Genomic DNA, 21,921 nt, shown 5'->3' with positions numbered 1-21,921 from the left:
TAAAAATACTTAAAAACTAGGATTAGACAGGAAGTTTGAGAGGAATTTTTGTTGCAAATATCAGAAATGCCCAGAAAGAGTCAGTGTGGTAGGGCATATCAATTCTTGGAAAAATGCACTGATGTACAGATGGTTCCATAAGCCCTCATTCATGTATCTGGAAAAAATACTTGGATTTTATGGGCCACCTATTCAAATCAGGTTGAAATCTTCACTGACCATTTTACATGCACAGTCACTAGTGCTTGGCAGAAAACACCACCACATATTTATTATGTGAAATATTAAGAAGCTAATCTACTTTAAAAAATCAGGGTGCTTTTGGAATTATTCTGATCAAAATACTTTTTTCCAAGCATAGGAAATAAAAACTCTATGATAGCCATCTTCTCAGCTGTAAAAGGCAGAGGTGAAGAAAGCCTAAGCAATAGTCTGAATGCCAGTCTTAACTGAAATTAGTACTTCGCAGAAAAATGTGGGTGAAGTCATATGTGATGCACAACTTAATTTAGGGCTTAATTCTATGGAGTAGTGCATTGTACATGCTGTTTCTGGTGCCACTTATTCCCAATGAAATTACATTACTTCTGACCCTTGTATGACTGGGTCTTAGATTTCTGGATTTGAAGATTATGATATATTTCTAGTGCAGATGAATCCTTGAAGCAAAATCCAGAACCTAGGATGCATCGTGTCCAGTTCCCATGTCTTTCAGTCTTGGGAAATGCTAGATCACGCAATGCAATTGGAGAAAAAAGTTAGAGGAAGAGGTGCTTCCTAAGGTAACTGTTTTCATGTAGGGCTTGGCAGATAAAAAGCACCACTTTGAATTAGTTTGGAATTAAGTCATAGAGTGAGTTGATAGAGCTCCAAATGAGTTATACCTCTAGCTACTCAGCTGTCACAAACAGATGTAGCTGCTTACCCAGAAGAAAGGTGTTTGTGCAAAAAGCTACAAGGACAAGCATGGAGGCACAGGTTCTGGAAAGATTAAAAAGCAGCAAAGGAAAGCATATGAGATTGGTGCTATTTGCAGTTTTCCACATACTTTCTTGCTTATGGATAGAGAATGCATAAAGTTGGTAGGGTCCTAGTTTGAAGGCTGAACTGCCTCAGGTAAAGCTTGTAAAGATTTTGCTGAGAGGGAAGGAAGTCATTAGGACTTGGCTGTATGTAAACTGATTTGGTCTGTATAGGCCACTTACTTCAGGAACCCTTCAGAAAGCATCTATACCTATATATGTTTTGCAAGTGCCAAGAGATAAGATCATTTTGGCAGAAACTTTCATGAGTTCTCAGAGATACAATCAGACAAAAACTTCATTCATGCTCTGATGTATGCATCTTAACAGATGTGTCCAAACTCAAAGGAATCCCCCGGGAACAGTGCAACTGAATCTCTTTGTCTCTATTGATAGTTAAAAGAGTTATTCTTAGACATTGGATGGTCCATCTGTGAAGGAATTTGTTCCAGACAAGGGAGAAGCAACATCTTTGCAAAGAGTTTCCATGGGACTGAGAGGAAGGCTGGACAACCATTGGAAAAACTGCTGAAGCAATTTTTATGATTTTAGAGAACACAGAATTCTTGTGAAGACCTGAGATTCTGGTAGGGAATTAAAGTTGAGAAGGGAAGTGGGGCACGTATAATTTTTGAAAAATCCATGAAACAATAATTGGCAAGACGTTGAGATGCGGGAGGACTTTCTAAAGTTATGTTTTAGCAAGGGACCAGGGAGTTTTTTATGTAGTAAATAGAATGCACCTTATAAACACTGTTGGCGATGGACTACATCTGAACCCTTTGTCCATACGTGCTCAACACTTGGTCCAATTCCAGCTTTTTTTAGCTTTGATAGGATGGGAACTTTGAGGCAGTCTGTTTTCTTTCTCCTTCTAAGTTCTGATTTTTGTATCTTAATAGCCTTCCAGCTTAATGGGGAAGGACAGAGAGGGAACCTCACAAGGTTCCTGAACTCCACAGAGCATTGAGAGTGGATGTGGAAACTGGGTTTTCATTTTCTTGAGCAGCTAGAGGAATGCACCATTCCTTTCCCATGAATCAACAAGTTTGATTTGCCTGGGGCTAATCGAGAGGCTAGGTGGATCTGAAGGTGGTTTGGCCTCATCTTTATGTTTTAGGTTTTCCTGTGTTTCTTTTTGAGGTTCTGTGGCAGGAAGAAAACAGTTACATGCCCTTATGGTCTTCATGCTGCCTCTGGAAATTTGTGGCTATGATTCCCTAGGACCTGCTGTGGAGCTTTCAAATGATCTCCACTCTCAGAGGGGTGGAGGGGGACCCTGATTCTACTAGCTTCCTTGTTTTCAGAGGCAGGCAGTATGTCTATAGTAATTTCATCTGTATTTTTGCTAATCTATGTATGGCACGTGTTAGCTAATGCTGAATATTTTTAGGTTGGTTTTGGTGATCTAAGAAATGATGTATGTTTAGATATCTATTTTAGATTATATAATAATAATGATACAGGCCTTTTCTGTAGCAAGCTAAACTGAAAGCAAGGACATCGATAGTTCTCAAATACTGATGTCACGACATTTAATTATACTTTCATCTTGCAGAACATTTGAAATCTTGTTTAGTTAATGCTTCTCTTTTTAAGTCATCAGTGGTTTCTGTATCCTGCAGGTTTATATTTCTTTTTGTAAGATTATCAAAGAAATATCATCCAGGAATGACTTGAGTTTTCATAGAAGCAGATACATGTTGCTTGAATTGTGTAGAGACAGAAGTAAGTACAAGTACAGGTGTGCAAAAACTATAAGCTGAGCTCACCCTGCCTCTGTTGAAAAAGCCGTCACAATATACTAAAGAATTGATGGTGTGAAATGTTGTACTGCTGATAGGAACTGGTCTCTACATTCCTCATCAGTACACTAAGTGAGTTTTGTCAGGTTGGTCTCTCGGGCTTTTCTTCTCATGAGAAATGACTAATAGCATATGGTACTTCAGTTATGAAGGCAGTGAGTATGTTTTCAGAAGCAACTGTGTGACTTTGGAGCCTAAGTTTCGCTGATGCATAAATCACATAACACATACATGCTTTTGAAAATTTGTCTAATTATCCTAAATATTGATTCTCTTATTTGATGACCCTGTGATACTGGCTTGATGCTAGGTTGTCAATTCTTGTGGTATTCAGTGCTTTTCTTACTGCTCTCCTTTTTGAGAGCTCTCAGTGATAACATGCATAATTTCAGCTTTGGTTTAAAACAGCTGTGCAAGTTTCTAGCTTTCATGATTTCAGGGGAGAAATTGAAGATATGTCCCCTGTCCCCAGTGTATCTGTTCTCTCTTAAGTACCAGGGAAAGGGATAAAAGGTCTTAACTGCTCTTTACAATTCCATAGCTTCCATTCTTAAGTTTTTGAGGTGACTGAGTTGATAATACTGTGATACTTCTGTTTGTAAGTTATGCTGCAGCCACTGAGACATACTGTAACTGTCCAGTAAGATATCTGCAGTCTGTTTCTGAGTTTACCTGTTCCTGTTTTCAGAGTCTGCCCGCCATAGATTTTTATTACCATTCTTTAAGTTGAGTCTTCTAGTAAATCCTTCCTTTATATATTGGATGAGTGTTTCAACTGCTTCACTCCTGAAATGAGTGACTGATGAACACTATACAGCTATCTATCAGTGTTCAATGTATTAAGATGTTCTAGTACTCTTTTGTTGTTTGGGATTTTTTTGTCTGGTTTTGTACGTGTTTTCTTTTTTAATAACAGCCTCCAGAACAGTGTTTCCCTTTTCTCCCCCCTGAGCTACCTTACCTTCTTCCGTCATCCTTCATTCTGAAAATTAAAGCAATAATGTCAGTTCCACTGCAGAGTTTCTGTAACCTCTTTGATTCCTTTACTGCTTTCATAGATCAGTAGTCTAGCTAAGCCACTGAGTCTACTACTTGCCTACTTAATCTATCAATCCACATAATCTACAGCACTTCTTAGGTACTGGTCATTGCCCTGTAAACTTTCTCTGTCTGATGTGTTTAAATAATGTTTTATTACAGTATTTGTCTTTATGTCTTTAGTGGTTTTTTTCTTTAAATTTCCTCTTCACCCTACCTAATCTTTGTTTTACATCTAGCCTGCTACAGTTTATGCTCAGTTCTATTAGTGTCACTTGGGCATGATTTCCATGTTTGGAAGGATACATTTTCAGCTTTAATGAACTCTCATACCTTGTTATTCAACCAGTGTAGCATTTTCTACTTCCTTATTTTTTTGTTGTTGTCCTTGGATATGCATATGGACTCTAGTAGAGTATTATTAAGGCCACCTCCCTGCTGATCTTATGGATTTTAATTCCTTATCTTTTCCTTTCAGACTCACTCTGACTAACTTCCTCTTCTTTTTTTTCCTTTTAATAGTTGTTCCTCCTGAAACTGCACATACCGAAACTGCCACTTTATATGATCTGCTTGAAGGATGTCAAATATAATCATGCCAATCATTGTTATTTCATGTCTTAATCACGCATGCTACTGCTGTCATCTCCTCTGTCCTAATCGGGTGAGAAGACTAAACCAAATGTACCATTTCCCTAATATGGTCTGCAGAGGGAAACTTCATGTAGCAGAGTCAAACATAAAAGATTTTCTACTGTTTAACAGGTGACTCTTACTTGAGGGCAACTAAAGCAGCTACATCTACATGTCCTTTTGTCCTACTGTGTGTTGTTAAAACCCTGCTTAACTCAATGCTTACATCTTCCTTGGTTAGTCCTTTGTGTGCTATAGGGAGACACCTTCCATGCTTGGAGAAATATTGACTGGTGCATTAGTTGCCTGGTTTGTTGCAACTACGCAACTCCAGAGTTACAGATGTAAAAATAGACTTGGTCACCTTCTGTTCCTTTTCACCACTGTGATCTGTGTAGCATTGGAGCTTTTTGCTCTTTTCATCTAAGCTTCCATAGTTGCTTTCTCCTCTTTTTTCTTGTTTACCTATGGCAGAGTAGCCATGTAATCTTTCTGCTGTGATCCCACTCAATAACTTCAGAACAAGGTAGGGCCAGAGCAGTATTTGAATGAGAGAAAACCAAAACAATTCTTGTATTGTTCTCAGCTGAACAAAGAGAGCTCTTTCATTCAAAACGTTTTTGAATTGAAGCCTTAACGGTACTGGGAGAGAACCTGAAACATAAAACCAAGGTACTGTTTAATACCACCTACTAATGTTTATAAAGTGCGCTAGTGGATGTTGTGGGGGCAAATCATTGTATTTCCACAAGAAATGTGGTGTTTGATCTACTCCTTAGGTGAAAGTTGGTTGTAAGAGTGCCACTAACCTCCTTCATTTGCATCAGGGTTTTTGCCTTGCAGTCTGGTCCATGGCGGACCACAGGGACGTGTTCTGGCTGGCACTGTGTATTTGGGTTCCCGAGGACACCAATTATTATTGTTTCTAGAGGGAATGCCATTGTGCCATCTTTTCATTTATGTTTTCTGTGACTTGTTTTCATTGTCCATGGAGTCATTTACAAGGCTAAAATAACATGAGATCTAGTCTTATGTATCTACCACTCAGGAACTGGAATACAAAGAGAACTGAGGATCTCTAGTTAATCTGTCAGCACAAATAGCTCCTTGAGGCATTAACTGCGGCTATGAAAAAAGGATAAACAAATCCTAGAACCCCTACTCATCCCAGCTTTGTTGTGTTAAACACTGAAAGGATCTCTCCCCGGCTGGGATGCGCAATATATACTCTGTATCAATCTGTGACATGTGGTGAAATGCTTCTTCTTGAAAGCCCACAAGAGAGAAGTAGTATAAATTAAGAGTAATCTCACAACAGCTATTTTTGAGTTCTTAACCAGTGAAAATGTAAGTGTAGCAATATTGTGGATCTATTAAAAATCTTGAAAGGCTCTTTATAACTAGATGATAGGAGTGATAACGTGTAATTTATTGATGTTACACAGATAGAGAAAAAACCACAAAGTAGCAATTTTTGTGTGAAAAGGGGTAGGATAGGGGAAATAAAAACAGAGCAAGGGACTTCTCCCCACAGCTTCATGCCTGTGTGGGCAACCACGTCAACTTTAACAAAAATACTTTGTGCTTTGATCCTGTGCAGCGTTTCAAAACAGGGCATATTCCCTGTATTAAAAAGTAAAACTCCCAGATGCTCGCTCTAATGTTTTTGGCTGAGTAGAGGGTAGAATGTGCCTGCAGGCAGACCTGAGAAAGAACTCTCATGCACTGTATTAGTATCACCTGTTGGTGTCTGTATGCTTGTGTATACATGTCATTCCAGGCCCTTTTCCCTGGGGGGGGGAAGCATTGGAACTGACAATGTACATTTAATGCTACAGATCCATCTGATGATATCAAGCCACCCATGAATGCTGTGTTCTTGTTTATTGCCTTCATATATTAGTTTAAAGCATTCTGCCATATGTTTCTCTTCCTATCAAAACTAAGTAGGTGATTCTGGAAATAAGTCTGCTCCCAGGGATTGCAGAGGTCTCACTGAGGACAGAAATTTTCCCTGTGGCCTTCAGCGTCGTTGACGTGAGTGTGTGCTGTTTCCCACTGATATTTAAATCTGAATTATAAGCAGGCCTGAACACTCATCCCATAAACTCAAAATAAAGAAGCCACAGTCCAAAACAGTATGAATATCTGTCTCACGATATTGCTAAGTTTAAATACTCACAAAAGCACCCAATTGTACTAGTTAACAGTTAGCCTTTCACTAATAGATAAAAAAGATAAATGGAAAACATAACCAAATAAAATCTAGCATTTTCATGTGATAGCTTTCCTCTACTCAGGGCTGAGACACAGCCACTGGAAGAGATAAAAGAATCCTTTTCCCAGCCCTGAGGACTGGCATTTACAGTTTTTCATCCATTCCTTGTTTCTCCCATCAACCAGCAGTTCTGTGACCAGAACAAAATCTCCTACATTGAAAGGCCTTTCTCTGGAAACATGGAGGGTATAAGCAGTGCTCTTCCACAGGCGGCAGCTCCCCCACAAAAGTCAACTATTTCTGACTGCACCCTTTTCCTAAAAAATTGCTACAAACACTCCCTGTAGAGGATTCTAGCTTGAACAGAAACATTCTAAACAGGTAATTATCTTAAGAGGTTTTAATCTATATTTTCCTTTTAACCAAAGCCTACAGGCTTTCAGGCTTACTGAATTTAACCACACTCAAACTGATAAGCTTTTCCTCCTCATCTTTCTGCCTGGAGAGAAAACCTAACAATACAGGGCAAATGTGAAAGAGTTCATGGAATAGCAGTTGTCTCTTTTGGAGACATGTTTTAATATATTTGCACCTATTATCCTTCTAATTCATTCCTCCTCCAGACTCAGCTCCCAACTCCAACTCCAGACCCTTCTCATCCCTAAACAATGCTGCTGAGAGAGAATATAAGTTTCTACAGTCCACTGCAGCGAGATGACCAAAAGCAATCCCTGTTCACTTTTCTTATGGCTATTCAGTCTGAAATACACTAATAGGAGTTAAACAAAAGTCTTTAAGGCGGGTGAAGGTATTCTTAATGACGGCAGTAAGCTTTTAATCAGGACTATAGAACAGCAAAATAAATCACCTTGTTTGCCTACATTTTCAAAAAAAGCTTTTTTTTTTTTTTTTTTTTTTTTTTTCCCCAAGAAGCATCTCCCTATTCCTTGTATGAGTGGGGAGTGTTCACACTGTAACTTCACTGGCATTGCTGGACCATCTCACCTCTTCCCTGTTCAGTGGTTCTTTTGCAGCAGGTCTGCTAGTACAGCATGCCTTCTGAGTAATGGCACCTGGCACTGTGAAGGAAAACTAGCAATAGATGCACCTAGATTTTTAAAAAGCCAAACTGACTTAAACTTATAGCCAATTAAAACAGTTGGGCCATGCTGGGGCTTGGCAGGATCGTGCGTGAGCTCTCTGGGAACAAGCGAGCACGGCTGAAACAGTTTTCATACAGAACATGAAAATGTTCCCTACTGAAGAAGGGATGAGCACAGCCTTGTTTCTCTTCCTAGGAAATGGTGCCATCATGTGGCCATGTTTTTTTCTCTGTTTCCAATTACAAGAGGGCAGTTGTATAAACAGTTTTCTCCCTCTACGTTTTAAAAAAGAGCGTTAAAATGCTATTTGGTGATCCTATCTTTTGCTAACGTAAATAGGTTGCAGGTGGCCAGGGCACAGGAATTAACACCCTGGTAATGATATGGTCACCCTGTTGAAATCCCCATTAATGCAGCTGTGATGACAGCTTCGGTGGTTCTTCTGTTAACGTAGTACGTGTTGCTTGGAGGTGCTGTAGATACCTGCAGGTGAAGCATCCCCCATCAATGTAGTCTGTGTCTATGATAGGGGGATATGATGGCATGGCTGTAGCAGCAGAGGCTCTGCAGACAAGGGCTGAGAGAGGAACTGAGAGAAACAGAAAGTGTGTATATGTGTGCCAGTGTTTACAGTAGAGGTATATTGGACTGGACCCCAAATATGTGCCTGGAAATTAAAATGGCTTTTGAGTATACCCTCTTTACTCTGAAGTATCTTTGGAGTTCCTAAAATAGCAAGAATACAAACTGGACCAAAAGTGGGAAAAGTAAATACCCTGGCTAAAAATGGAGTTATTTCTTTAACTTAAAAATAGCCAAATGTGCTGTAACACTTACGAGCCCTTGGTCACCAGACTGCTATGAACTGGAGCTAGTTTTCACCTGGTGTTTTACAGTTGTAAGCAGGATGCTTGCCATAAAGAGGTATAAAGGAATCAAGGCACTAGAGTAGTGTGTGAGGAAAGCTTCATTTTTGGAAGCCTGGAGAACAAAATTTGAAGAGACCTATGGAGTTAATTCTTGATCTTTCCGTAGTGTTCTTTATCCAAGGAATGCAAAACAACTTGTTAAGACTAATTAAGGCAGTCAGTCCTTCTGCAGAATTGGGGGTGTGATGCTGTCCTTGTTCTACATGTGAAGCAAACTGAGGCACAGACATTGCCGCCTGTGGGTCATAGAGCAAACAGGTTTAGTGCTGATGGACTCTTCCCGCAGCATTTCAGGCAAAGCATGGGAAGGTGATTCACTACGTATAGGCTGAAATAGAGGCTTTTTTGCTTGACATTGGGGATTTATGCCCACTGGGTATAGAAGCAAATTTATGTGCAGAACACCTATACAGAACACAGGTAGATGCTAAAAAGGAAAGGGCAATTAACTGAATAAATCGTCCATAGGAAATTTGTTGAACATTCTCTAGTCTGCAGAAAAAGCCTGTCTTCTGAACAAAGTTTAAGCAAACTCTTTCTTATTAGCCGTCTACTTGATATGTTTGCTATTTGGAGAATAAGGTTGTGTTTGTGTGTGCATGCATTTCTGTCTTTCAAGTAAATGTAGTTATTAGACTATGAAATTTAGAGAAGTTTGACAGCTTTCAGAACACAGTGATTCTTTCTTCCATAGACTGTATTACTGACACATTCATAGATGTTGTGCTGGTAAAAATACAGTACTTCCTGTTAAATGTAGACTGCTACATATTTTGATTCTAACAACAATCTGGTAGGGTTAGGGCAATTCGTGTAGTGTCATCTGGTGTTTGTTTTGGATAGATATTATAGAAGGAGATACTGATTTTCAAGATGTTCAAGCAGATGATTGGGTGAAAACTCCAGCAAACCTTTAAAGCAACAGAAAGCAAGGGCTGCTCCTGGTCAGATCTCCTGCTGAGGATACAAATGTTCTTCTGTGTTCCTGGAACTCCATACAAGCTTTTCCTCTTGCAGGCCCCTGCTCAGAATCAGGCCAAATATGCAGGAGAATGAGTCTGAGCAGGATTGGCTAAATCAGCCTCTCTAGCATCACTGAGATATACAAGGTTTTCAGGATTTGAATTCAAGTCACTTCCTTGACTGGAAAAAATGTTGCTCCACTAAATTTGGTCCCAGAGAGTTGGAACCTGATGCAGGACTAATTTTGTGTATGGAAACACTAGATAAGAATTTTTGCTCTGTTAATACAGTTTTATTTTAGAGTAACTGACTGGAGAACAACAGAAAATAAAACTTCATCACTAGGGATAAATCAGGTCACTGGAGCTGAAGAAAGCACCCATGGTTATGGTGCTAAGTTTGGAGCAGGAGACACTAATGTATGGAAATGAGAAAACTTCCTGTGGAAATTGTGGGGCTATATTAGCTTTCAAATGTTGTGATGGAAATGCTGTATTTCCACTGAAATGTCACGTTTATGAAAGAGTTGAGATTTTCATTCTGAATTAAGGATTCTTTGTTGAGACATGCCTTTCTTAAGGAAAATTTGTAGAGTTTTGTTTTGATAACAGGGCTTTGTTTGCTTGGTTTTATTTGTTCTGTAAGACCTTTTAGAAGTATCATATATGAAGTGTTTCAGGCAACTGTTTCATTCACCTCACTCAGCTAGAGTACTTTATCCACTTTAGGGCATTGCATTTTAAGTGAAAGAAGGACAAACTGGATAGAAGATGGAAGACGATGAGGAGAATACGTATAACCAGTGAGGGTGATTAGGAGACCTGAGTTTGTGTTTTCAAGAAAAGACAGGTCTAAATAAGAAAAGTGAGGCACCTTCCAATATATGAGAGAGTGCTATAAAGAGGAAAGTGGTCATTAGTTCTCTGTGTCTGCTAGAGGAAAGCATGAATAATTGGTTTCAAAGTAAAATACTGGGAAAACTTTCTTGCTATAAAGATAGTAGACAGTCTGTCTGGGGAGAGAGTGGAAATCCCCCCATTGCTGGTTTCTTGCAAACATGTTAGACAAACTTGTGAAGAGATAGTGTAGGTAAATTGTTCCCTCCACATGGAAAAGGAGTAGACGAGATTACTGTCTGAAGAACCTAATGCATTCTTTTGATACAGCCAGGAGGCTGTGGTCATCCAATACTTGGTGTAGAGACCAAGGATTAGGGATTTCCAAAACTACCCATGGTAGACAAAGAGAGTAAGGAGTAGATGATAATGCTTGTCTCCAGCAGCAGCAGGTTACTTAGGTTTGTGGCACTCCCAGGAACTAGTGGCTGGATTACAGATGTGCAGAGAAACAGCTCCAGAAGCAGGAAAAAAGCCTACCAATCCCAATTTCCACATCTTTGTCTTAGCCCAGGGTGTTCTCCCACCTAGGAGGGCACTTGCCATTTTGATGGTAAGAATATAAAGATACCGTATTCTACACAAGATATAACACCTCCAACATTTCTACTGTCTCTCAAAGTGTGTATTCTTCTCAATGTGAGGCCTGAGAGGCTTGTCAGGAAGACAAACTAGTAGTAATATCAAGCTAGTTCTAGTTAATCTTGCCTAAGTATCAGGGAGATGGGTTGCCAAACAGTTTTCTAATGCTACTGCAGAAAATTGAGGCAAAACCTCAACCTATATCTGTCTCAGCAAGCCTAGCAATTCTGAAGGATATAAGACGATTATTCTCATTGCCCCGTAAGTATGAAAGCAAGACAGAGCCTTTGGGGTTCACTCTGCTAGTTATTCCTGTGAAAGACCACACAGTAAGTTTCAAAAAAGAGCTTGGATTCCAGCGTCCTAGGCAGTTTTGCTTCAGGTGAAGGCTATGCACTGAGCTACTGCTGAGTTACAGTAGCTGTGGTGGTTTCATCATCACTGTGTTTCTAGAAATGGTAGTCATTACTGTGCAATGAGCTTTGAGATACTGTTATTTTAAAGGACACTAGAGAAAATCAAATTCTGTGATATCATTCAGTTATGAGCATTAAAGCTGTAAGCATTGGCTTTGCAGAAAGGGACATCTAGTGGCTGTACAAAAAGACCCTTACTAAATACATTTTTAAATGTACAACTTAGCCATTTGTGTGTGGCCTGCAGCCTTTGGTATTCCATACATCTTTGTAAGCTCTACTACATCGTGTGTTTGTCGGGATAATTTTTTATGGTTTTGGCAAACAAAAAAATCACCTTTGCAAGCCATACCTTTCTAGCTTTATGTAAGTCTGTGTATGATAGTTTTGGCAAATAGAAAACTGCCTTCAAGCCATGCTTGAGGTACCTCACTGCTGCACTTCCACGTTTTCTATAGCATCTTCCAGGAGTCCACTGCCTGCTGTTTCCTTCTGCCATTGCCTTCCCCTTTGGTACTGTACTTGGAGAGGTTGTCATTGTTATTGTCATGGTAAAATCTACTTTCTTTTGAATGCCCATAGCATAAAAGTCAGCAGGAGGGGTGGATGAGATTCAGGGAAACGCTAATCTAAGCACTCAGTCATGTATTACACAACAAAAGTTTTTTCCTTTCCCATCCACGTTGGGCTCCTTCTTACTAGTTGAGGATGAATTCCATGCATGTTTCTGTGAATAGCCTGACAGTTTAATCGGTACATTTGCATATGGGCAAACGGAGCTTTTTTCAAAGTTGCACAGTAATATGTTTCACCTTTATGCCATGCCAGCTTCAAATTGCATCCCAGGAGGATTGCAAATGTGCATAATCTGTGCAGTTGTCTGGGCTTTTTTTCTTTTCTTTTTTTCTGCTTTTTTCTTCATCTTTTTTTTTTTTTTTAACTGGCAAACGCCTATTCATTGCCCATCTGGGTAAGAATGGCCTTTGCATTTTCACACCCATTCTTTCCTATATGGTTTGTGAATACCCTTCCAATCAGAACTTGCTTCACAGAAAGGGGACAAAACCATTTTACAGGAGTTTCTCAGAATAAGTCCATTGGGATCTCTACATCATGTTTACTGGACAAAAAAGGGGAGGGGGGGGCACTTAACAAAGACCACTTGAATTTCACAGAAAGGTTCCCACTGTCTCAAGTTTAAAAGAGTGGCAGGCCTGAGAAGAGCCTGAGACAGCAGTCTTTTTCCTGAGCCAGACATTCTGTGCAGTGACGAGTAGGTGAGTGTGCGCGTGTGTAGCTGCGTCTTGTGAAAAGCTGACACACTTTCTGGCTTGTCCAAGGCTCTAGTAGTCTTTGTCAGAATGTGGCATTTCCTTTAGAATCAAACTGGCATTGGCAAGTCCACCTTTTATGGGGAGCATTGCCTTTAGACTTTCAGCTTAGAACAGCATACAGTAAAGGACAACCACAAAACTTGGATCTGGACACAGTTTCCTGCAGAGGGAGAGGAGCTGCATGGGACAGCAGGTTTTGCTACAGACCAATCTCTGGAATTTGTAAAAGCTGCTCTTTTATACTGCTGTGGTTTGTGTAGTAACATCTCTGACACTATTGCAGACTCTTTGGTTGCCTGTACTTTGGATAGGTGTGGTTTTCAGTGTTGAATGTCAAGGAGGGTGGCCTAGGAGAAACGTCCTCAAAATCTGTATTAGCTTTTTTTACCATTTGTAATGTGTCTCTTCCACCCACCCCTCTTGTTTTATCCATAAGGAGTGAATTTCAGTTCTTTCTAAGTTGAAGAAGTGATAGATGTTCCAATTTCATTTGAATAAGTAAAGAAATGAGGAGAGGATTTTTTTTAAGGGAAAACTCTGTTATACCAATAGCAACCAAATCGTACTCCATGCCTTTTATGAAGCGTCTCAATTGACTTTCATACCAGTTCCTACACCTCAGGGTGCATCCTAGATCAGTTCCTGTAGGAGAGCTATTCACATCACTTATAAATGCATACAAACCTCTTTTCTTTAGCCTTGATTAACCCCAGCTGGCTGTTTTCATCGAGTTGGGTAATGACCAAATACATTGTGGCTACACAACTCTTGCTTCGCACAGCCAGAACCTGAGATAGACTGCTGAAACTTACAGATGAACCTTGCCCTTCCTCCCTTCTGTACATGATTTGTAGATAAGTGGCAGAATTCACTTTCCCAAGAAGTCATCCAGTCTTGTGGTGCATACCACACCTTTCTGGAAAGGAGTTGTTCTGAGGATGCATTTTTCAGAGTTCCACTCACAAAATTCATTTTATCTGCCAAGGTGCAGAGGAACAAAGTAGTTTTTCCAGTCCTATGATCAGTCTCATCAGAGGAGGAAACTCAGGTTTCCCAGCAGAGCTTATGAACAAGACATGTAATTCACAACCTCCATGATACTACTGTTAGTGGTTTCCTCCCTGTTTCTCCTATGTGATCATCCCCCCAGTGCTCTAATCTCACATGGAAATTAGCACCCTTCTGATGCTGGCTGGTTTACATCTGTTAACATCAGACTTCTTCAGACAGCTTGGCCCCATCAGGATTTCCAGTTCCTGACCTTTGTGCTTCCCTTTTATCATTCAGCTACTTCAGAGAATTAAAATAACCACCTGTATCCAAGGTGGTTTCTCTTTGAACCACCAGAACAGAGGGTGCTTGAGATGTCAGAAGTGGATAAATGAGAAGGAAAAAGCAGAGCAGGGAGGATGCCACAGTTTCCTGCAAATTGCAGTGAGTAGTGTTCTACTGCCTGTGTGTGAGATGTAAAGCACCCTTTAGGCTGGAGCAGAGGGACATTGTTGCGCTAAAAGGCATGTATACAAAACTGCTTTCAATGCCATTTATTTGCTTTGTATATTTCTGATAAAACAGACAGTAACAATAAGCTAGTTTAATTTACACATGCTTCTCTACCAAATTTCACTTGGATTCTCACACATTAACAAGTAATTGTGGCAAGAGGGGTTGTAGCTTTGGTAGGAATATTCAAGACAAAATGCTTGTAATACTAGTGGTGATTTTGCATTACTTTTCTCTGCGTACTTTTCTGGGAACCAAGGTGATGCATGTACTACAAATGCTAAGAGAAATAAATTATTAATAATGTTTTATTTGTTCACCACTCAAAGGGCAGTTGGTTCTTCATAGCTAAAAGGTGAAACTATAGTTTCTGCCCATCAAAATCCAAATAGATGAAAAATGAGTAAAGAACAGGAAAGGAAACGAAAATGCATTAAAACCAAAGCAAACAAGATGTAGGTAGGGAAAAGTGGGTCAAGAGATTAAGAAGTTACTTTTTAGTCACTTGTAAAAGTTAATTTTGAAGGATATGTTGGCTCTGTACCCAAACTGGTTATATGCTTTTCTAAACTGTTCTCTATTTAGACTATTTAGCCAAACTAAGACAAAGTCTTCCTTAGAGTAAATGTCTGTAATTTTCCAGTTTCTGTCAAGTAAATAACAGCAGGAGAACATTTGTTTTTATATGATGGCATTCTGGTGCCAGTCAGAACTTGGGATATGCTAAAAATGAAGGGGACAGCTCATGTTAACTTTTTGCTTTGGGTTCTTACAGAGGACTGTTTGTCACTATTGGGTAGCAAATGTTCTAAACCACAACCCCAGACAAAACTGTGCATGGGATTTTAGGAACATTTACAGCCTAAATCTTGAACCAGATTTGGATTTTACAAAGTGACTGCCAGTTTTTTTGATACAAGTAACTGTACTGTAAAACACAGAATCCAAATTCCTTAAAATACCAATCTAGGTAGAAATCACATTTTCATATAGACTCTTTGCATTAACAACTTGATGTAAAGGGTCATTAAAGTAAGAATCTGATCTTCTCTGGCATAGGTCCACATCCGAACAGCCTAAAATCCAGCTTTAATCCATGCGCTCAGTGTTTACAATTGGCTGGCTCTAGGCTTTTTAAAGCCGGATAAACTGATAGGAAGTCCAAGGCCCAGGAATGTGGTTGGAATTTAGGCCCAACTACACCTGTCTTTGTCTGCTTTTGTCCAAAAATTCAGGACTTGAGCTTCTGCAAATGAGTAGCAAAGTTTACTTTGAGCCTTACAGAGATTATGTCTTCTTATCAGTGCCTTTGTATGTGATTTTTACAGTATAATCTGTTTTGTTTACCCAGTGGGCAATCACCTTCACCAGTGCCCTGACTGTGGCTCTGCAGAGGACAAGACTCAATCTGTTCTTTTTTTTTTTTTTTTGTCACCTGCTTTTCTACAGGTAACATCAGTTGCAAGGGGATGACAGAGCGCATTCATAGCATCAACCTTCACAACTTCAGCAATTCTGTGCTCGAGACCCTCAACGAGCAGCGCAACCGTGGCCACTTCTGTGACGTGACGGTCCGCATCCACGGGAGCATGCTACGCGCCCACCGTTGTGTGCTGGCGGCTGGCAGCCCCTTCTTCCAGGACAAGCTGCTGCTGGGCTACAGCGACATCGAGATCCCCTCAGTGGTGTCAGTCCAGTCTGTGCAAAAGCTCATTGACTTCATGTACAGCGGGGTGCTGCGGGTCTCACAGTCGGAGGCCCTCCAAATACTCACAGCTGCCAGCATCCTGCAGATCAAGACTGTGATTGATGAGTGCACAAGGATTGTCTCACAAAATGTGGGAGAGGTCTACCCGGTGATTCAGGATTCAGGCCAGGAGACACCCAGGGGAACACCCGAATCAGGCACCTCGGGGCAGAGCACTGACACAGAGTCTGGCTACCTGCAGAGCCATTCGCAGCACAGCGTGGACAGGATCTATTCAGCCCTCTATGCCTGTTCCATGCAAAATGGCAGCGGGGAGCGCTCCTTTTACAGTGGAGCTGTGGTCAGCCACCATGAAACAGCCCTGGGGCTCCCCAGGGACCACCACATGGAAGACCCCAGCTGGATTACCCGGATCCATGAACGGTCGCAACAGATGGAGCGGTACCTCTCCACCACTCCAGAGACCACACACTGCCGCAAGCAACCACGCCCTGTCCGAATTCAAACCCTGATGGGCAACATCCATATTAAGCAGGAGATGGAGGATGACTATGACTACTATGGCCAACAGAGGGTGCAGATCCTTGAGCGCAATGAGTCTGAGGAATGCACTGAGGACACTGACCAAGCAGAAGGCACTGAGAGTGAGCCCAAAGGGGAGAGTTTTGACTCGGGAGTCAGTTCCTCCATTGGCACTGAGCCTGATTCCATGGAGCAGCAGTTTATGGCTGGTCTGGGCCGGGATGGGCAGCAAGAACCTTCTCAAGCAGATCAAAATGACGTCCCTGCTGATGGCACTCAGCCGCAGCAGCAGCAGCAGCAGCAGCAGCAGCAGCAGCAGCAGCAGCAGCATGTAGATGCCAACTCTTTCTCGCCAGAGAGAAGCAATGACGTTGAAATGGACAGCAAAGTGCTCACAGTCAATAACAGCACCGAAAAGGGGGCTTTGCAGCCTTCTGTCAACACAACTGTTGCCCAACCATTGCCAACCACACAGATCTACTTACGCCAGACAGAAACCCTCACCAGCAATCTGAGGATGCCACTGACTCTGACCAGCAACACTCAGGTCATTGGCACAGCTGGCAACACCTACCTGCCTGCCCTTTTCACCACACAGTCTGCTGGCAGTGGCCCTAAGCCTTTTCTCTTCAGCCTGCCCCAGCCTTTAGCTGGCCAACAGACACAGTTTGTGACAGTGTCCCAGCCTGGCCTGTCAACCTTTACTGCCCAGCTGCCAGCCCCACAGCCCTTGGCCCCATCTGCGGGCCACAGCACAGCAGGTGGGCAAGGTGAAAAAAAGCCTTACGAGTGCACTCTCTGTAACAAGACTTTCACCGCCAAACAGAACTACGTCAAGCACATGTTTGTACACACAGGTAAGAGTACGTTCCTTTGGCTTATACACGAAGCCAGAGAAAGTCCTTGACAAACATGGACTTAGATTCTGTTTCCCAACCTGCCAGCACAAACAGGAGGGAGAGGTTATCCAGGGAGCTGGTGTCGCTGAACACTTTCTGAGCTTACTGCGTTGAAGTTGACCCCTTGCAGAAACGGTCCTTTACAGGGGCCTAACTGTGCATGGTGCAGAAACAGGTTCATTTTACTTGGAGTAAAACATGTCCTGCACCCATCCAAGGAAATGGTAAGCATTTTTTGTCCCCTGCAAGCTGACCAGGCAACATTAAGTACAAGTGGCATCAGGAAACTGTAATAAGTCATTAAAGAAAAACTGTATCTACTAAGAAAGGGCATCACCCTGTAAGTTTCACAGCTATGGGAATTTAAGCTCAAGTGATGATGATGGGCCTGAGTTTAGGGAAAGTTCATTCCTGGTGGAGTTGCAGCCGTAGGTCCAGGCCTGGGTGTTACACACACTGCCACATATTTTCTAAATCTCACGTATTCCTATAAGAGAGTAAATTTGGAGTTTTTTCAGGAAGTTTTTTGTACTTCACTGAAGCTGATTGCTGTAATCCCCTGTCTCTTGGCAAGTCAGATGTTTCACTAGTTGTGAGTACAGAAACATAGGGCTCAATCAGGAAAAATTTAAAATAATATACGTAGAACACAACATCAGCACCCTTTTTGTTTAAAAATACAACTGGTTTAGTATATGGTCTTTTGAGATGATATAGGTAACCATATTTATTACGGAGCCGAAACTGCCTTTTCTAGCTTTGTCAAGTTACAAATCTTCAAAGCAAGGAGATATATGTATCTTACATGGAGAAGCTATCCTGGGTTCGGGACTAAATTTTGCTTGCTTTAGCCCTTGGCTCATTCTGAAGTTGGAGAGAAATTCTAGTTTAGAGAAAGAGTAAATATTTCTCTCACCAAGCAGTGGTTTTGCTAACATCAGATCTTAAAATAAATGCTGGGTTCATGATACATGGAGTAGAACCTGGAGAAATTGCCCGAGGTATGGGAGGAATGCAAGTCATGCCTCCCCATTGTATCCAATAGATTTCACTTCCATGTGTGTATGTAAACTTTTAACTTCTATTTACCTATAATTATCACTTAAATGAAAAATTCCTCTAGACTTCTAAGGCAGACATGTACATATACAAAAAGGTCAACTTCTCAGGACCGGTACAAAATGTATGATTGCAAGGATCAAGAATCCTGAATCCCAAGATTACCCTTTGTGTCTGTTTATGTTCTCCATCTCTTTGTTGTAGATGAGTAGCTAAAATACTATGTAGATAGTGTTGTGTTATTCAGAAAAATATCCCCTTCAGAACATAGTCAAATATATCTGCCTGCATTCTTGTACTAAAAGCTAGAAAGGCTTTTTCACAAGTAACTTCATTGAGCTTAGGTGCTTTAATTCCCCCACCCTCAACTGTGCCCCGTTTGGTGTTTGGAGTCAGATAAAGAATAATATTGGAAGACCTGACCTAAAATATTCCTAGCTACTCACATAAAGGCAACCAAGGAAATTGATAGGCATCTCCAATCATGAATTAATGTTTTATTTGTGTGGGTCTGAGAATGGTTAAAATAATGAACTATGGTGGCAAGGAGAGATTTGCATAGATAAATTATTTCAGAGTTCATTTAGGAACAAACTGGCTCCTGGAGTGTCTGGGAGGATAATTGCACTTTAACCAACAGAGGGCAGGGCTTCAGAAAACCCTTCTGAAAATAACCTTTATAAGTACAGCCTCAGAGAAAGCATGTCTGCTACCTTGTCTAGTACTGGACAGGATCATTATGAAAACCAAGAGGAGACAGCTGTTCCCACTGTCATGGTGACTTTCCTCACCCCTGTTAAAAGAAGGCAGGCAAAGTGGCTCTGGAAAAGATCCACAGAAAAAGGGAAAGATTTGTAAGGTGCAAATATTTGAATTAGTCTTGCTGTTCGGAGGGCTCACAAGAGGAGGCATGGAGGAGTCTAATCATAAACCAGAATTCAACAACCTAGAGACCTCCCAATCTCTGTAAGTTTTTATGCTTCTGAAAACTACGCCCTGATGTAGCTTTCCATGGAATGGAAACCTACCACCCTTTCTTCTTTCACATGGACACAAACATATTAGAGATGGATATTTTTCCATGTTCCCTGCAGACTGGCTTTAATGTATCCCACAATGTTGTTCTCCAAGACATGCAATGCTGTGGAAATACAGTGCTAGAATGCATGCAGTGTCTGTGCACCTTATAAGCCATCATTTCCTTCTCCTACATACCATGCTGTGATTAATATTCAATAACTGTCCCACATTGCTGCCTAAAACCAGCCAAATATAAAATAAAGAACCAAAAGGAGGAACATGCACATTTAATTCACTGAGCAAAGTTTTCTCTGACTTAAAGATGAAGAATCGTGGGAATAAAGAATCTGCAGTGCTCGCTTAGGAAGCACGTACATTTGCATACAAAAAAGAAAACCTAAAAAGTTTTGAGATTCTTAGGAGAGAAGAAATCCCATGAAGGTTTTGAAGCTAAGATTAGAAGGCCAGAACCTAGTGTATCTTAGAAACATGTGCAGGCAAAAATTAGGGTGTTTTTATAGCATAGTCTTAACAGGGTCTAGAGCAGAGGAGACAGACTTATTACAAACTCTGGGACATATATTGCCTAAGGCAAAAATGAGCATTGTAAATATAATCAGTCTCTTGTAAGTTAATCAGACATTATTATAACTGACACACTATCATTTTCCACGTAACACGTGTCAAGCACATTGGCCTGTCTACACTCAACACACTACTATGTTCGGCAAAGCCAGCAGGAAAGTAAGGACTTAATGTGTTTTGACCAAGTGTCTTTCACCAAGTAGGGACAAACTCATCATTGGTGCAAGGAAGAGCAGCGTGTGTATTTCATTCACAGATGTCACCATCATATGTGCAAACTGTGAAATAAAAAGAAACAGAGACTCAGGGGAGATAAAAAAGTAGGTCCTTCCCATCCAATCCATATTAATTATCTCCTCATAAAATTGAATGTAAGTAGCTATTGTAATCTCACTATACAAAGGGTAAATGATATATTACCACAGGCGTGTGATGGTCCCTGAAGATTGACTCTTCAGGATTTAAAACACTGCCAGACAGATTGTAAGAAGGAGGAAGCAGGATGTCGGGGGGGGGGGGGGGGAAAGGATCTCTGCTAGAGAGGAAATTGTGGAATGACCAAAGGAAAATCATTTTTCAGTCAGTGAAACAGAGAATCATTTTGATTGTTACAGACCTATGGTACCATCTCTCTCCCTGACAGCTTTGGGTATGATGAATTACCACACCTGAAACATACCACAAGTGATTTGGAAAACAAATTAAATAGCAGCTTTTGATGGGGCATTCAGGCTGTTGGGTATTGTCTACATTACCAATACAGCAACATATCATGAAAATGTTGCCTGATACCATGAAACATGAGGCCGTGGCATTGTATCCCAGAAGAACTCTGAGCATGAGGAGGAATTAAGAGTAGTCGGGACAAACCAATCGTATGTGGTCAGCTAAATATTTTTTTCAGTCCTTGTAGTCACTGGTTTGTCTGGATATGATCAGAGTTCACTTACATGAGTTGCCAGAATCAGTTCTACAACAGCCCTGGGCGCAATGTGGTAGACAACATAAGTATTTTATATCACCTCTGGTTTACCTGATAAGGTGTTTTGTTTAATTGGCCATCAAATCATTTAAATTTCATGTCTGTTACACTGGAAGTTTATCTGTTAGGTTGGCCTTTGCATGGCACTGACTGGCCTAGGCGATTGTATGTACTGAGGTTCCCTTTTCAGTTACTCTTATCCATGCTTCAGCTATGAGATTTGACCAGAAAAAGGGGCAACAAATGCAAACCTCTTCTAAAGTGTTGGATTCCTTTGGCAATCGCTAGCATTTCTCTTCTGAGAAATTTAAAGCAATTTGACAAAAATGAGTGTGTTACAGGTCAGCTATCTAGTAATCACTAGCTTTGTCCATGCTTTTATTGCATACAGGTAGGGAGGTGGAGGCACTGAGAGGTAGAGTAACGTAACTAAGACCTGCCTAGAAATGAGCACGAGGAGCAAGGCAGGAGCATAGGCAGGAGAGGCTGTGCCACTGAAGCTGGACCTTTTAACTCTAGTCCTGTCTTTGTCAGTGCCTACTACATGAACTTGAAGAAATCACCTGAGCTCTTTTTTACTATACGTGGATTGGGAATACCTATAGCCCCCTTTGTAAAGCATTTTGAAACCTCTGGTTGCAAAAAATGTTGTGTATCAAAACACACTTACTAACAGAATTACTCTCTCTTAGCCAGAGCACCTC

At 40.9% G+C, this 21,921-nt stretch overlaps 1 protein-coding gene across 8 annotated transcripts in view; it reads left to right on the top strand.

Annotated features, from left to right (window-relative positions):
- Positions 1-21,921, top strand: part of ZBTB20 (zinc finger and BTB domain containing 20) — a 512,829-nt gene that overhangs the window by 463,130 nt on the left and 27,778 nt on the right. For all 8 annotated transcript variants that reach the window (XR_012651362.1, XM_075034361.1, XM_075034363.1 and 5 more), the window contains one exon: positions 15,892-17,529. Coding sequence is in view for 7 of the 8 variants with exons in the window: in XM_075034361.1 (XP_074890462.1) it covers positions 15,912-17,529 (1,618 nt within the window). In the remaining variant the exon portion in view is untranslated. The remainder of the gene's footprint in view (positions 1-15,891; positions 17,530-21,921) is intronic.

Source organism: Buteo buteo, chromosome 8 (assembly GCF_964188355.1).
Source record: "Buteo buteo chromosome 8, bButBut1.hap1.1, whole genome shotgun sequence".
Taxonomy (NCBI): domain Eukaryota; kingdom Metazoa; phylum Chordata; class Aves; order Accipitriformes; family Accipitridae; genus Buteo; species Buteo buteo.
This window is presented reverse-complemented; position numbering and strand designations above follow the sequence as displayed.